The sequence below is a fragment of the Cherax quadricarinatus genome, chromosome 54, assembly GCF_038502225.1.
Source record: "Cherax quadricarinatus isolate ZL_2023a chromosome 54, ASM3850222v1, whole genome shotgun sequence".
Classification (NCBI taxonomy): Eukaryota; Metazoa; Arthropoda; class Malacostraca; order Decapoda; family Parastacidae; genus Cherax; species Cherax quadricarinatus.
In genome coordinates this window covers 19,696,259-19,713,299 of record NC_091345.1, presented here as the reverse complement: position 1 = coordinate 19,713,299, position 17,041 = coordinate 19,696,259, and the positions used below count along the sequence as shown (strand labels likewise).

General features: G+C 38.7%; 1 protein-coding gene across 6 annotated transcripts in view; it reads left to right on the top strand.

The window, feature by feature from the left end:
- Positions 1 to 17,041, top strand: part of Mrtf (Myocardin-related transcription factor) — a 332,782-nt gene that overhangs the window by 307,004 nt on the left and 8,737 nt on the right. For 5 of the 6 annotated variants that reach the window (XM_070096707.1, XM_070096705.1, XM_070096703.1 and 2 more), the window contains one exon: positions 4,701 to 4,914. In XM_070096707.1, coding sequence (XP_069952808.1) covers positions 4,701 to 4,914 — 214 coding nt within the window. The remainder of the gene's footprint in view (positions 1 to 4,700; positions 4,915 to 17,041) is intronic. The other variant, XM_070096704.1, reaches the window with a different exon arrangement.

Sequence of the window (17,041 nt, the reverse complement as noted above, 5' to 3'; positions counted from 1 at the left end):
GGGAATTGATGATATCTTACAGAAATAGAGGTGATTTTGATTGATTTCAGGAGTGGAAGTAGCTTGATATTTAGCTTAAAGTAGCAGAAATATTTGATTTTTACAGATATTCCAGAGTAAAGAAATCATGTCACTCATCGAATACATGTCCAACTAGTTGGTCTAATGTGTGTTGACAAATGTGCTGATATTACTTATACAATTATTATGATAATGCATAATAGTAAATAAATCTTCTGTGTTTTGTGTGAATAAAAATTCTGTGAAAAAAATTCAAAATGAAATTCATGTGTAAAGCCTGGGAACATAACTAGTGAACAGAGGCAATGTTATTTTAGTGCCAGGAATTCCTGCATTGTTTATTCTGGACCCTATTTTGAAATTGGCATATTTTAAAATTTGTGTAAAATTGGCCAAATGGCCAATTTTTGATCACTTTATTGTGTAGTTGAAATAATTGATTGGGTGGTTTCTTGTACTCGGTCAATAAAATTAAAGACTAGCAAAATAGCCAAGAACTTTTTCTATTGGAACAATGTAACTGGCCTAAAATAGGACTTAAAGTGAGCAAAATTGTTGTTGCATAAATTTCACTGACACAGCAAAATTTGCAAAAGTGTAATTTTATAAATTTTCCATCAAATTCTGCACCTTTTGTTTTATTACCTTCAGAAAAAGATTCTCCACCATTTCATAAGCAAAAAAAAAAAATTGAAAATTCTTGGACACTTTTCAGATTGAGGGTTTGGACACTCAAGGGGTTAATTGTTAATAATGCTTCAGAAACTTACATTTTCATTTTCCTTTGATACACTTTTCATAAAAAAATTACAGTTAATTAATTAAATATAGATGATACTACCTTAATCTACAAGTTTCATATACATTATCCATGAATCCTTGAATTGCAATGGATAGATTGTGTATAATATAATAGTAAAAACAATTAAAATCATATTAATTTTTAATAATAAAAATATGCAACATAAAATTAGGAAAGGAGAGTGACAGTGTAAACAGTAGTAATATTGTACCTGCAGTTACAGTCACTATATTAATAGTGTTTCATTAATAATAATAATTCATAAATTAGTGCATATTTATAATTTTTACATTAAAATAGAAGAAATTTATGTATCGATATCACCTGATTATGTGCACACAAGCTTGCCAAGCAGAACAGTGTTTATATTCTGTCATTTTTTCTTTAGAGATTACCAGTGTGTATTCATTTGTCTAGATGAGTAATCATTCTTTTACATAACTAGAAATATTCAGAGGCCTGACAACTCGAAAAATGAACATCTTATCCCTTCTGTAAACTTCTGGGGTAGAATTATTTGATTAAATTGGTCTTGTGTGGATTTCTTTCAATTTATCATAACATTTCAGTTTTATTTACTGAAATTTTTTTGCCACTTACTTTAAATGGTTATTATTATTATTAAAGATTCGCCGGTATTCTCCCGGCCCGGGCCTTTTCCAAGTGGTGGCCCAGCCTTGGCTCCTTCTTTAGGGAGTGTGTGAGACCTAAGTCTCCCATGGGAGGAGGCACAAGTACCTCCTCATCTTTGAGACCAACTGTCCCCAGGCCTAGCCACAAGCTAGACCTCTCTGGTCTGCCATCCCCGCCCCAAGGGGGCAAATGGGAATGACAGTCTTATGAGCTAAAGGCTCAGGCTCAGGCACCTACCCTACCCAGCATTGCACCTCACTCCGAGCCATGCTCATGATTGTTTTTTCTCCATATAATTAAGACTAAGTATTTTTAGCTATCTTTTATCCTCATTTCTTTTATCTTAGAGTGCAATATTTTTGAAGTTTGACACTGAAATTCACATGTGCAGCATACTCAAAATATTCTGGACAGCCTATTCACAACAGTTATCAAATAATCTCCATGAGTAGGCTTAGCTCCCATTTTCATTTATAACTAGTTATTTTTTTCACAATTTTCAGTTAATCCTTAATTATAATACTGTGTTACACTAGTCTTGTCTGTAAAGATTGTTCAGAATAGTTGCAAGGTTTTTTCTGACTGACCTTCATCCACTTCAAGTAAATATGACAACTATTTTGTCACATAAGTTACAAGGTGTCCCAAAACTCGATTGCTAGCCCACTCAGCTCTCACACTGAGGTCCAGGGGTCGATCCCCAGTACAGTGGACCCCCGCATAACGATCACCTCCGAATGCGACCAATTATGTAAGTGTATTTATGTAAGTGCATTTGTACGTGTATGTTTGGGGGTCTGAAATGGACTAATCTTCTTCACAATATTCCTTATGGGAATAAATTCGGTCAGTACTGGCACCTGAACATACTTCTGGAGTGAAAAAATATCGTTAACCGGGGGTCCACTCTATGGCTGGAAACATTAGGATGTGTTTCCTTAAGACACCTGCTGTCCTTGTTTGCCCATCAGTAAAATAGATACCTGGGTGGTAGTTGACTGGTGTGGGTTGCATCCTTGGAAAAAAATTTACCTAATTTGCCCGAAATTCTTTGACCATGGACCAGGCCATGGGAGCGTTGATCCCCAGAATACCCTCCAGGTAGATAACAAGGGGCTTTCTGTATAGTAGTAAGTCATTGATATCAGCTAGGTCTGTATACTTTGTACATGTACTTGTAAAAATGAAGATATTATTATTAAGACTTTTTTTCTTCTTTTCACCACACCAGCAGTCTCCCACCAAGGTAGGATGACCCAGTAAACAAAACACATTCACCATCATTCATTCAATACCTGTCTTTCCAGAAGTTTGCAGGCTTTACAATTCAAATGACTGCTGTGAACTGCCACTTTTTCACATGGAGTGTTAGAATCTGTAAATGTAATATTTTCAGTGTTATATATGATATCCATAACATGTCCTCCTATTCCTCATCAAAAATGTGCAGATGTGGAGAAAGCTTTTATTAAAAAAAACATGAAAAGATATTGCTAGATGAACTGAAGTTTATATGCAGTGGAAGCATTTAATATAGTAGTTCTTAACTTATTAAGTACCTCTCTCCTCTCAGTTACCTCTCTACCCCACCTTTCTACTAACAGTTGCTTATACATTTTCTCTTACTGTCTCCTATTTTATTTCATTCACACTCGGTTCTCCTTTACCCACTGATACCATTTGCCTTGTGCTGTACTCCATGTGTATTTACTCTTACTTCAGTTACTACTAAATAATGATCTGACATATCAATTGCTTCTCTGAAAACATGCACATCCAGAAGTCTGATCATCAGGCCTTTTATCCGCTAATACATAAGCTAAGAAACTGCTGTCATTACACGTTACTTCATCTCTCTTAAACGTATGCCCTTTTTCTTAAATCAAGTACAGTGGTACCGCGAGTTTTGTACAGCTCCCAACTTGAACAATTATGTAAGTGTATTGTTGTAAGTGCTTTTGTAAATGTATTTTTGGGGGTCTGAAACGGACTAATCTAATTTACATTATTCCTTATGGGAACAAATTCGTTCAGTAATGGCACTTGAGCAGCCTTCTGGAACGTATTATGGCCGAAACTCTGGGTACCACTGTACTGTATTACCAGTTACATAATTCATTTAGAAGGGTCCTCCCCTCCCATTGTCATTTACTACTGGCGCTCCAAACTCATTCACTGTGCCTTCAGCAACAGTCTTTCACTTCAACATGTAGGTCACCCACAACAATTATTCTCTCATATGGTTCAAAATGCCCTAGATATCCACTTAGCACTTTCAAAAATCTCTCCTCATCATTGCTCTCAACCCCAGGTGAATAAACACTTACTATACTGTAACCCCTACCTCTCACATTCCACTTTTCTTGAATCCACATAATTTTGGAACTTAAACACTTAAAACCCTCTTCTTCCCTTCCATAGTTGATCAGTTAATATCACTGCTACTCCTTTAATTCTAGTTCTGAGATGCATCTGAATTAATCCCATTTATTCTCCCACTCTCATAACATTAACAACCAGTTCTTTTGTATCATCTGTACTACAGCTATGCACATTCAAACAATCCAACTTAAAAGTTTCCATGTCTTTTTAGTAATTGTGATTGATAGAGAAGAATGGGTTACTAGATCCTTGCATCTGGTATTTTAGTCACCTGTAACATGCATTGTTTATGGAGAAAGGAGCCTAACTCACTTGAATGTGGAATTGGAAGGCAATACTAAAGGGGAAAATCTATTAAGAAGTTTAGAGGAAAAACTGAGGTGATTCTGTATACACATGCATGTGTGTATACATTTATACGTATGTAGTGTATACTGGATGCTAGTACAGTATTAGTTACGGTTACAAGCTTTATCTACCATCTTACATGTGTATGAGATTGAAAAAAAAAAAAACAACAATCCTACCAGAGTGTAAAACATTTAAGAGGTTCCTATTTCTCACTCATATAACACAACAGTAGTACCTTCCTGGGTAACTGCCATTTACCGACCTGTATATAAGCACATAATGTATGTAAGTTCAAAATTCATGATGTGATCTGTTACTACAGTATTTTTCACATTGGCCTTCAGGTAATAATGAAGTTTTTCATGTTTATTTATTAGATTGTTAAACAATGAAATGGTTATTAAGTAAAATATTTTATGATTTACCATGAACCATGGTGCTAGTGATTACAGAAGGCAACTTTATCACACTCTATAATACACATTCATTACTAAATATATTTTATTTTCAGAACTGCTTCATTGCCAAATTTCTCCGGGCTCATTGTTACCAGCACATGTGATAACAGCAACAGCAACAATAATAATAATATTAATAATAATAATAATAATAATAACAATAATAATAATAATAATATAATAAATAGATCAGCACTAGAGCCCCAGTTTGTCATCAAGCCACCACCCAACTATGATGAAGCGACCAAACAGCTGAAAGGAACTATGGTAAGTTTTTATATCAAGCATTTCCTCTTATGTAAAATAAATGTCTTTTACGAAGGTATAATATTGTCTTAAATTTTTCTTACTTAGTCTGATTCACTCCTCTTTCTGATTTTAAGATGTATAGGGGCTTGAGTATCAAGCAGGCAGCATGCACGCATGCACACACATGTGAATCCACACAAAAAAGGAAAGGATGGAGGGAGGGAGGGGATAAAAGAAGTTTTTGTGTGCAAGGGGCTTGGACATGCAACAGGCCTTAGTGAGCATGTTAGATAGGAGTGAATGGAGATGCCTCTCCTCGCTTAGCAATGTAATCGTTTACCAATGACTCGGACTAATGACAGGCTTTCTGACCAGTATGCATACCTAAATAATGTATATTAGAAATGATTTCCTCTGTTCTGTTTATTACAATATACAGTATACACTACTGTATAAACATTTAAAAATATACTAAAAGATGTTATAAATGGTGCAAAGTTGACATTAAAACAGTATCAAAGATGGCTGACACAAACCCAGTATCATTATAATATGTATGCTCCTTACTTGGCAACGAATTCGTCTTTTGTCTTAGTCTTAGGAACGGAACTCCAATGTTAAGTGAGGAGAAGCTGTAATGTTTTTAACCATTTTTTTTTTTTTTTTTTTTTTTGACGTTTTTCATTTGTTATAAGTTTGTAGCTCCTAGCTTACTACGTTTAAAATGCACAACTCTCAGATACACAGTAGATTGATGTTCTGATCTGTATTCATCATATAAACATTATTTTGTGCATACTTTAATACTGGTGATGAAATAGTAATAATATAGTACAGTAATTAAAATACTAAATAACAAAGAAAGGCACAATACCGTGACTGGAACGATACACAAATAACCCGCACATAAAAGAGAGAAGTTTACGACGACGTTTCGGTCCGACTTGGACCATTTACAAAATCACAGTGTGACTTTGTAAATGGTCCAAGTTGGACCGAAACGTCGTCGTAAGCTTCTCTCTTTTATGTGCAGGTTATTTGTGTATAATTAAAATACTGATAATTTTAGCTGTCATTTTAATACTAATATATTTATTGAGTTTATACCTAAATAAAATACAGTATGGTAGGGCCTTGCTTTATGGCGTTTCGCCTTACAGTGTTTCACAAAGACGGACATTTCAAATTATGACCAAAACTCGCTATATGGCTCCCCCCACCTGACACTCTAATACAGTCACCACATGCTACCCGGTTTGTTTACATTCTCCATGACCTCCACGTTTCTCCTTTATGTCTGAAAACTTTCCAGAATTTCAAGTGTTTTAAGGTTATTTCATACTTTATATATACAGTGGACCCCCGCATAACGATCACCTCCGAATGCGACCAATTACGTAAGTGTATTTATGTAAGTGCGTTTGTACGTGTATGTTTGGGGGTCTGAAATGGACTAATCTACTTCACAATATTCCTTATGGGAACAAATTCGGTCAGTACTGGCACCTGAACATACTTCTGGAGTGAAAAAATATCGTTAACCGGGGGTCCACTGTACTTTAATTTTTTTTATTATTATTATCACACCGGCCGATTCCCACCAAGGCAGGGTGGCCCGAAAAAGAAAAACTTTCACCATCATTCACTCCATCACTGTCTTGCCAGAAGGGTGCTTTACACTACAGTTTTTAAACTGCAACATTAACACCCCTCCTTCAGAGTGCAGGCACTGTACTTCCCATCTCCAGGACTCAAGTCCGGCCTGCCGGTTTCCCTGAATCCCTTCATAAATGTTACTTTGCTCACACTCCAACAGCACGTCAAGTATTAAAAACCATTTGTCTCCATTCACTCCTATCAAACACGCTCACGCATGCCTGCTGGAAGTCCAAGCCCCTCGCACACAAAACCTCCTTTACCCCCTCCCTCCAACCCTTCCTAGGCCGACCCCTACCCCGCCTTCCTTCCACTACAGACTGATACACTCTTGAAGTCATTCTGTTTCGCTCCATTCTCTCTACATGTCCGAACCACCTCAACAACCCTTCCTCAGCCCTCTGGACAACAGTTTTGGTAATCCCGCACCTCCTCCTAACTTCCAAACTACGAATTCTCTGCATTATATTCACACCACACATTGCCCTCAGACATGACATCTCCACTGCCTCCAGCCTTCTCCTCGCTGCAACATTCATCACCCACGCTTCACACCCATATAAGAGCGTTGGTAAAACTATACTCTCATACATTCCCCTCTTTGCCTCCAAGGACAAAGTTCTTTGTCTCCACAGACTCCTAAGTGCACCACTCACTCTTTTTCCCTCATCAATTCTATGATTCACCTCATCTTTCATAGACCCATCCGCTGACACGTCCACTCCCAAATATCTGAATACGTTCACCTCCTCCATACTCTCTCCCTCCAATCTGATATTCAATCTTTCATCACCTAATCTTTTTGTACTTTACTAATTATTTTTTACTAATTATTTTTTGTACTTTAATAATTATACTTATGTGTACCTGTACTAAATGAACTAGCCCACTGTGCTGGCATGCAGGTACACATTAAAATCACTAAGAGTGTCTTATTAGTCTTGAAGATGCCATATTAATAATGAAAATAATAATAATAATACACAATAATCACTGAGGCGCATTAAATGTCATATACACCTACCATCCGACTTACGACCTGCTCGACTTACGACCACTCGACTTACAACCGTGTTTTTTATGCCAAATTTCTGGGAAATAAACAACTATTTGTGTTGTACACAGTGTTTATCCTAAACCTTACAGTATAAAATACAGTACTTACAGCATAAAAAGTAAATTAAAACATGAAATACCAAAAAATAAAACAATAAAATAAAGTCATTACAAAAATGTTTTGTTGATATTCAGTAGTAAAGTTCGACTTACGACCATTTCGACTTACGACCGGTTTCTCGGAACCGAACTCGGTCGTAAGTCGGATGGTAGGTGTATTACGTTAATGTAGATATTTTCATTAATCCATCTATGATATTTTTTCAGAATTATATAATAAACACACTACGTAACATAAAAACGATAAATACATCCCACAGAATAAATTAACATAAATATGAGATGTTTTTCCAATCATCTTGTTGGAATGTTGGAAAGAATAATGTTTTCTCGAGTTCAACACCAAAGAAAATGTGTACACAGTAATATTACTGGGGGTAACTGTAGAAAGTTATTCCTTTCGTATGCCTTCACTCAGAGCATCATTCCTTCTAAAAATGGTGTGTTACATGAGAATGGGAGTGTTGCTCTTTATTTATTCAACAGTACGAATGTAGAGACAACTTGTACACAATGTAAGGTGTTTGTATTATGGTATAAGCCTCACAAACATGGAAATGAGCGTGTATCAACTGTAACCAGATGGATTCGTCTGGTTGTTTACAGACTCCATGTCTCTGTCCTCTCTTATTTACTCGTTCTCTCTCATTTATTCATTTTATCTTGTTTACTCACCTCTCACCCTATATTAATATTTTAAGGTAAGTAATGAATGTACTCTATATGCATTCTATTGCTCTAGGGTGCTTTAAATGTATATTACATGTGGGTAGGGTGGCCATACCTACTACACCAGACTACCATACCTACCACACCTAACCTCTTACAATAAATACTAATCTCTCACCTTACATTAAGACTACAAATATTCTAAGGTAAGCAATAAGTGTACTATGTGTGTATTTTACTTTTTATTGTTTTTTAATGCCTAGTTCTGTTGCTAACTTAATATATGTCAGTATAACATGTTATCTAGCACTTATGCATTTATAAGTGGAAAAAATGGCTTTCAGGTTTCCAGCAATAACTTGGAACCTAACCTTCCTTATAAGTGGGGTCCTACTGTATACATCTGGGAGAATTGAAAATAACTCATACATTTTATTTTATTTTATTATCACACTGGCCGATTCCCACCAAGGCAGGGTGGCCCGAAAAAGAAAAACTTTCACCATCATTCACTCCATCACTGTCTTGCCAGAAGGGTGCTTTACACTACAGTTTTTAAACTGCAACATTTACACCCCTCCTTCAGAGTGCACGCACTGTACTTCCCATCTCCAGGACTCAAGTCCGGCCTGCCGGTTTCCCTGAACCCCTTCATAAATGTTACTTTGCTCACACTCCAACAGCACGTCAAGTATTAAAAACCATTTGTCTCCATTCACTCCTATCAAACACGCTCACGCATGCCTGCTGGAAGTCCAAGCCCCTCGCACACAAAACCTCCTTTACCCCCTCCCTCCAACCTTTCCTAGGCCGACCCCTACCCTGCCTTCCTTCCACTACAGACTGATACACTCTTGAAGTCATTCTGTTTCGCTCCATTCTCTCTACATGTCCGAACCACCTCAACAACCCTTCCTCAGCCCTCTGGACAACAGTTTTGGTAATCCCGCACCTCCTCCTAACTTCCAAACTACGAATTCTCTGCATTATATTCACACCACACATTGCCCTCAGACATGACATCTCCACTGCCTCCAGCCTCATACATATATTAATATATTGTGGGGTCACTGAGATAAAATGGATAATATATAAATTTCAAGATGTGGATAACATGAATTTGGAAGCAGATTTCAAGAGGGCAGAATGATCACATTGCAGGAGGGCTCCACTTATACAGCAGGTTAGGTTCCGGGCTACTGCTGTAAATCAGAAGTCACTATAAAGAGAGTCGTAGCCTTTTTTTTACTTTCAAATGCACGTAAAAGCCTGATAAAGTGTTTACACCATCATACATATCATATATTAAGTGAGTAACATAGCTAGGCCTAAAAATGCATATGGGTACACACATTACTTGAAGTATTTTCATCCTTAGCTTATACAGTAGGGCCCCTCTTTACAGCATTCTGCTAATAAGGACATTTCAACTTATGACGAAAACTCTCTATACGGCTCCCCCCACCTGACTTTCTAATATGGTCACCACGCCCCCACCCGGTATGTTTAAATTCTCTGTGAGCATGACTCTCCATTATGTCTGGAAACTTTCCAAAATTTCAAGTGTTTTAAAGTTATTTCATATTTTATATATACAGTGGTCCCTCAATAATAGTCCAGCTCGATAGTCGTCCTTTTCGGAAATCGTCGTGTTATTTCATCCAAACATTGGCTCGCAAATGGTCTGTTGACTCGCTAATCATCGTTATTCTGGGATGTGTACACACTGCCCCGAGCCGCCTCACACTCCATTCCCAGTCAGTGTGCCATTGTTTATCAGTGAGTGAGGATGATCCCACGAGTTCATATGATACATTTCATAATACTCCATTTGTTTTAGTGCTTGCAACTGCTAAATAAGTCACCATGGCTCCAAAGAAACCTTCTAGTGCCAGCCCTTTGGTAAAGAATGTGAGAAACATTTATAATTTAAGAAAAAGTTTGTAGAAAAATACGAAGGTGGTGGAAGCAGTTGTGATAGTGGTTGATGGTGGTATAGGGTGGTAGTGATGGTGGTAGAAGGTGGTAGTGATGGTGGTAGCAGTTGAAATAGTGGTAGAAGGTGGTAGTGATGGTGGTAGCAGTTGTAATAGTGGTAGAAGGTGGTAGCAATGGTGGTAGCAGCTGTAATAGTGTAGAAGGTGGTAGCAGTTGTAATAGTGGTAGAGGGTAGTAGCAATGGTGGTAGCAGTTGTAATAGTGGTAGATGGTGGTAGTGATGGTGGTAGCAGTTGTAATAGTGGTAGAAGGTGGTAGTGATGGTGGTAGCAGTTGTAATAGTGGTAGAAGGTGGTAGTGATGGTGGTAGAGGGCAGTAGTGGTTGTGATGGTGGTAGAGGGTGCCTTCTTCAGTGATTCAGCAATTCTACTAACTTCTCCAATGTTGTTGGAGTTATATAGGGCTACAGAAAACACCGCCGCCTCAGCTGCTGCTTCACCACCATTATGGACGGCTTACTCTCAGTGGCCCTTATACACCCAACAACACAACACAACACCTCGTGACATACATAATGACTTATTTTATTCATTCTAGAGTATATTCCATGTTTCTATGTTATTAGTATGTGACCTCAGACACTTACTTGATCCTAAGAGATTTTTGGAAAGAACACTTCAGTATCCTCCATTGCATAAGCCTTATAGGTAAGGCTTGGGAGGGAGTGACTACCAGGACTTTGAACTCTGCTTGGAGAAAATTGTGGCCAGATTGTGTCCACAAGAGGGATTTTGAAGGGTTTGTGGCTACCCTGATGAGCCTATGTCAGTTGTGAACTCTATTGTTGAAGATTGAGACACTTATGCAACATATGGGAATCTTTATTCAGGAAACGTTTTGCCACACAGTGGCTTCATCAGTCCAATACAAAGTAGAAAGGCGTAAGGAGAGGAGGAGTTTGAGGTAATCAGTCCCTCAGCCTGGAGTCGATGTGTTCAGTCCATCAATCTTGTAGAATGTACAGCATAGGGCCGTAGACGTGACTTATATACTGTAGTGAGTGAGGTAAGGCGAAGCAGGAGGAGGTGGGGTCATAGTGGTACCATCCACTAGTCGAAGTAGGTCTTCGTCCAAAGGTTGGACAAGTGTTGAAGAATTCTTTGTAACAAGATCCCATGATGCTGCAGTGTCTGACAGTTGTGATGAATGGTTTGAAAAACCGACAAGTTGAAGATTGAGACACTTATGCAACATATGGGAATCTTTATTCAGGAAACGTTTCGCCACACAGTGGCTTCATCAGTCCATTACAAAGTAGAAAGACGTAAGGAGAGGAGGAGTTTGAGGTAATCAGTCCCTCAGCCTGGAGTTGATGTGTTCATTCCATCAATCTTGTAGAATGTACAGCATGTACAGCTGTACATTCTACAAGATTGATGGACTGAACACATCGACTCCAGGCTGAGGGACTGATTACCTCAAACTCCTCCTCTCCTTACGTCTTTCTACTTTGTAATGAACTGATGAAGCCACTGTGTGGCGAAACGTTTCCTGAATAAAGATTCCCATATGTTGCGTAAGTGTCTCAATCTTCAACTTGTTGGTTTTTCAAACCATTCATCAGAACTCTATTGTGGCATTGAGGAGTTTCATGGGGTTGGATGTGAGTTTGGAGGATGTGGAAGAGTTGGTGGAGGACCACAGGGAAGAGCTAACCACTGAGGAGCTGCAAGAGCTTCAGCAGGAACAGCAACAGATCGCAGCTCAGAATCTTGCTGCAGAGGAGGAGGAAGAGAGATGGAAGAAGGTGCCTTCTTCAGAAATTAAGGAGATTTTTGAAATGTGGGGTAGAATGGAAAGATTTATGGAGAAACATCACCCTGAGAAGGATGTTGCAAGCCATATCAGCAACTTGTACAGTGACAGAGTCTTGGCCCATTTTAGGGAAGCTTTAACCCTTTCAGGGTCCGTCCCGTAGATCTACGGCTTTACGGTGAGTGTCCAAACCATAGATCTATGCCAAAATTCTAGCGCCATCAAATTTAGCGCGAAAGCGCACATAGGCCTACATGTGAGAGAATGGGTCTGCGCCGTGGGTGTGCGCCATAAACAAAAAATCTAGGCGCCTGCATAGCATTGTGGGAACGCCGGCTCAGTCACCCTTGTTCACCATGCCTCGTCGCAAGTCAGCTCTCACTCCCCGGAAAATTGGGACTCTCCTCTTCCTGTCTGATAGTTCTTACACTGATGGAAGTGGAAATGAAGACGAATTCCACGGCTTTGATAAGTTAGTGACCGAAAATAATGACCAGGATATCGATAATAGTGCAGAAAACCCCGACGATCCTCGACCTTCTACCTCTGGTGTGGGCACTCGTGACTCACGGTCGGGTGTTCCTAAACGTAAGAGAAAACTAATATTTTCGCGTGGCCAGGCCTCTGACTTTAGTAATGACAATGATTCTGACGTGGATTGTGATTTTATTGCGCTCGACGATCATTCGAGTAGTGATAGTGAGGAATCATATTCACCAGTGAAGCGTCGGTATGTTCGCCGCCGCATGCGCTCGGGTAGTGTACCCTATGCTGTGCCCAGGGGACGGAGTACATCCCGGAGTACATCCCGGAGTACATCCTGGAGTACATCCCGGAGTACATCCTGGAGTACATCCCGGAGTACATCCCGTGGCCCTACACCCATTTTAGGTAGTGATAGTGAGGATGATGTGGCTACACTTGGCATGGATGAGCCACAGGCATCAGTGGATGGTGTTAGTGGTGCTGGTGGTGGTAGTGGCACCGCCATGCGTGACTCACCATGCCACACGGGGACCCATGCTGCTGACTCGTCAGTTCAAGGACAAAGCGGAGCGTCAGCCACCAGCCCGCCACAACCACAACCACCCGTACAACCAGCCTATGATGTCCAGTATCCACCAGAAAACCGTATGTGGGATTGGCAGCAAAATCCCAATTTTGTTCCCAAGCCTCACCACTTTGATGACTCAAAGTGGAATTCTACCTACCTGTCCCCTTGGAACCACGGCCAATGAACTGGAATTCTTTGAATTATTCTTTGACCAGCCATTGATGGAAATTATTGCCAGGGAAAGTAATAAGTATTTTCAGTACACCATGGCAAATACGATCTTATCACCACAGTCAAGACTACACAGGTGGAAAGAGACGACTGTTGCAGAAATGTATTTGCTTTTTGCAACAATAATGCTTATGCCTCACGTCTATAAGCATAATATTATGCCTCACGTCTATAAGCATAATATAAAAGCATACTGGTCCACAGATCGGCTAATTTCTACCCCGGTCTTCAGTGAAATAATACCAGTGAACAGGTTTATCTTACTGTTACGTATGTTGCACTTCTCTGACAAAACCAGGCCTGACAGAAGTGACAGGTTATACAAGATTAGAAATGTTTTCATGTATCTCAAACAAAAGTTCAGGATATACTTTTATCCATTCAAGAATCTTGTAATTGACGAGTCTTTGATTTTGTTCAAAGGTAGACTGTCATTCAAGCAGTATATACCGAGCAAGAGGAACCGCTTTGGTATAAAACTGTTTGTACTCTGTGATTGTGACAGTGGCCTGATGTTGGATATTGTTGTATACACGGGTAGTAAAACATTGAAAGATACCAAGATGTTATTGGGTATCTCAGGTGACGTAGTGAGAAACATGATGGCACCTTATCTTGGTAAGGAGCATACATTATATACCGATAACTGGTACACAAGCCCATTACTCAGTGATTTCATGCGAGTGAACAAGACAGATGTGTGTGGCACAGTGCGTTCTAATCGTAAACATATGCCCAGGCTCAACGCAGGTGTTCGTGGTGATGACGTGCAGGTGTTTACTGCCAGTGACATCATGGCATTACGGTGGCATGACAAACGAGATGTCACATTGTTGACAACCATTCACCGTAATGAAATGCAAGACAGTGGCAAAGTTAATCGAGTGACTAATGAACGTATTCGAAAACCAGTGTCAGTGATTGATTATACACAAAACATGCGCTTGGTTGACAAGTGTGACATGCAGATTGGTTTTGTTGACTGTGTTCGTAAGAGTTACAAGTGGTACATGAAACTTTTCTTCCATCTCATGGACATTTCAATGCTCAATGCATATAATATGTACCAAATAAAGACTGGTAACAGACCACCGTATGGTGAATTTTGTTTGTCTGTTGTCAGACAACTCATAATGAAGTACCAGGTAACAACACCTGCAATACAACATGGTCCTCGAATTCCTCAGGATATACCCAAGCGTTTGAGGAGAGAAGGTGATCATTTCATAATACAGCTTCCTTCAACTCAAAAGAAATTTGCTCAGAAGAGATGCATTGTCTGTGCACAAACAAAACGACGGCAACAAAGACGCAAAGACACTCGGTTTATGTGTGAGGAATGTAAGGTGCCTCTGTGCATGGTGCCTTGTTTCAAGGAGTTCCACAAGCTCCAGCAGTTCTAAAACCATGTCCAGTGATTGTAAATATGTAAATATATGATAGAACATTAGTATTATACAATATTTGTGCATGTTTATTGTAATAAAAAACAGTGGTAAACAATAATATGATAACTTTAGTGCAGTTATTGTGTTCAATACAGTGAGTTTATATCAATTATATACAGTATTGGTCTCTCAGGCCCCAAATGTTAGTAGGAATAGAAAAAAATTGGAAAAGAAAAGAAAGAACAACAAAATAATATAATACGTACGCGTATGTGGAATTCGTCGATGTTGCCACCACCACATCATTTTCTATAAACTTCTTGGCACTGTATCTCGGTAAGTACTGATCAGATTCTTATTTTTTTTGTTTTATTACCTTCACAAAAATATGCTCTTTAATTCTGTAAGAAAAATAATTTTTTTTTTTTTCATAATTTCTTGGACACTGGTGGGTGACTTCAGATTTTGGCCTTGGACTCTGAAAGGGTTAAAGAGACACCAGAAACAGAGCTCTCTGGACAGTTTTTTTTGCGAGACAGGACTCCAGTGACTCTCAAGCTGGTCCTAGTGGCATTAAGAAACAGAGAAGAGAAGTAACCCCAGAAAAGGACTTGGTAGTACCTGAGGTGTTGATGGAAGGGGATTCCCCTTCCAAACAGTAACTAATCCAATCTCTCTCCTCCTCCAGTCTTCCATACACTAAGAAGAATCACCAATAAAGGTAAGTGTTATGCTGTTAATGTTTCATTCATCATGTCCCATTGTATTGTTTATGTACTACATCTATATTTCATGTAAAAAAAATTTTTGTTTTAATACTTCTGGGTGTCAGGAACGGATTAATTGTATTTACATTATTTCTCATGGGGAAAATTGATTCGAAAATCGTCTATTTCGATAATAGTCCCACTTCCAGGAATGGATTAAGGACGATAAACAAGGGACCACTGTACTCTGATAATTATACTTATGTTTACCTGTACCTAAATAAACTTACTGTGCTGGCATGCAGGTACACATTAAGACCACTAAGTGTCTTATTAGTCTTGAAGATGCATTATTAATAATGATAATAACACAATAATAATCGAGACACTTATGCAACACATGGGAATCTTTTATTGAAGAAACGTTTTGCCACACAGTGGCTTCATCAGTCCAATACAAAGTAGAAAGGCATAAGGAGAGGAGGAGTTTGAGGTACTCAGTCCCTCAGCCTGGAGTCGATGTGTTCAGTCCATCAATCTTGTAGAATGTACATATTTATGTTAATGTATTCTACTGTGGGTGTATTTATCATGATTATATACGACATTTAATGCATCTCAGTGATTATTATTGTGATGAATGGTTTAGAAAACCGACAAGTTGAAGAACTGAGACACTTATGCAACACATGGGAATCTTTTATTGAAGAAACGTTTTGCCACACAGTAGCTTCATCAGTCCAATACAAAGTAGAAAGGCAAGATTGATGGACTGAACACATCGACTCCAGGCTGAGGGACTGATTACCTCAAACTCCTCCTCTCCTTATGCCTTTCTGCTTTGTATTGGACTGATGAAGCCACTATGTGGCAAAACGTTTCTTCAATAAAAGATTCCCATGTGTTGCATAAGTGTCTCAATTCTTCAACTTGTCGGTTTTCTAAACCATTCATCACAATAATAATCACTGAGATGCATTAAATGTCGTATATAATCATGATAAATGCACCCAAAGTAGAATACATTAACATAAATATGAGATGTTTTTCCAATTGTTTGGTCAGTGTCAGAAAGAATAAAGTTTTCTCTAGTTCAAAACCAAAGAAAATGTGTACATAATAGTATTACTGGGGTAACTGTAGAAAATTATTTCTTTTATATGCCTTCACTCAGAGCATTATTCCTTCTAAAAATGGTGTGTTACATGGGAATGGGAGTGTTGCACTTTATATATTGTACTGTACCAACATTGAGACAACTTGTACACAATGTAAGGTGTTTGTATTATGATATAAGCTTCACAGAGGTCCGACTTTTTTGGGTTATCCTAGGGACTCTCACACACATGCTGTTATGTATGATAATCTGTGTAACTGTATTTGTGTATACCTGAATAAGCTTACAGACATGGAAGTGAATGTGTATCAACCATACCCAGACACATTCTTATGTTTGTTTGCACACTCTGTGTCTCTGTCCTCTCTCATTTACTTGTACTCTCTTGTTATT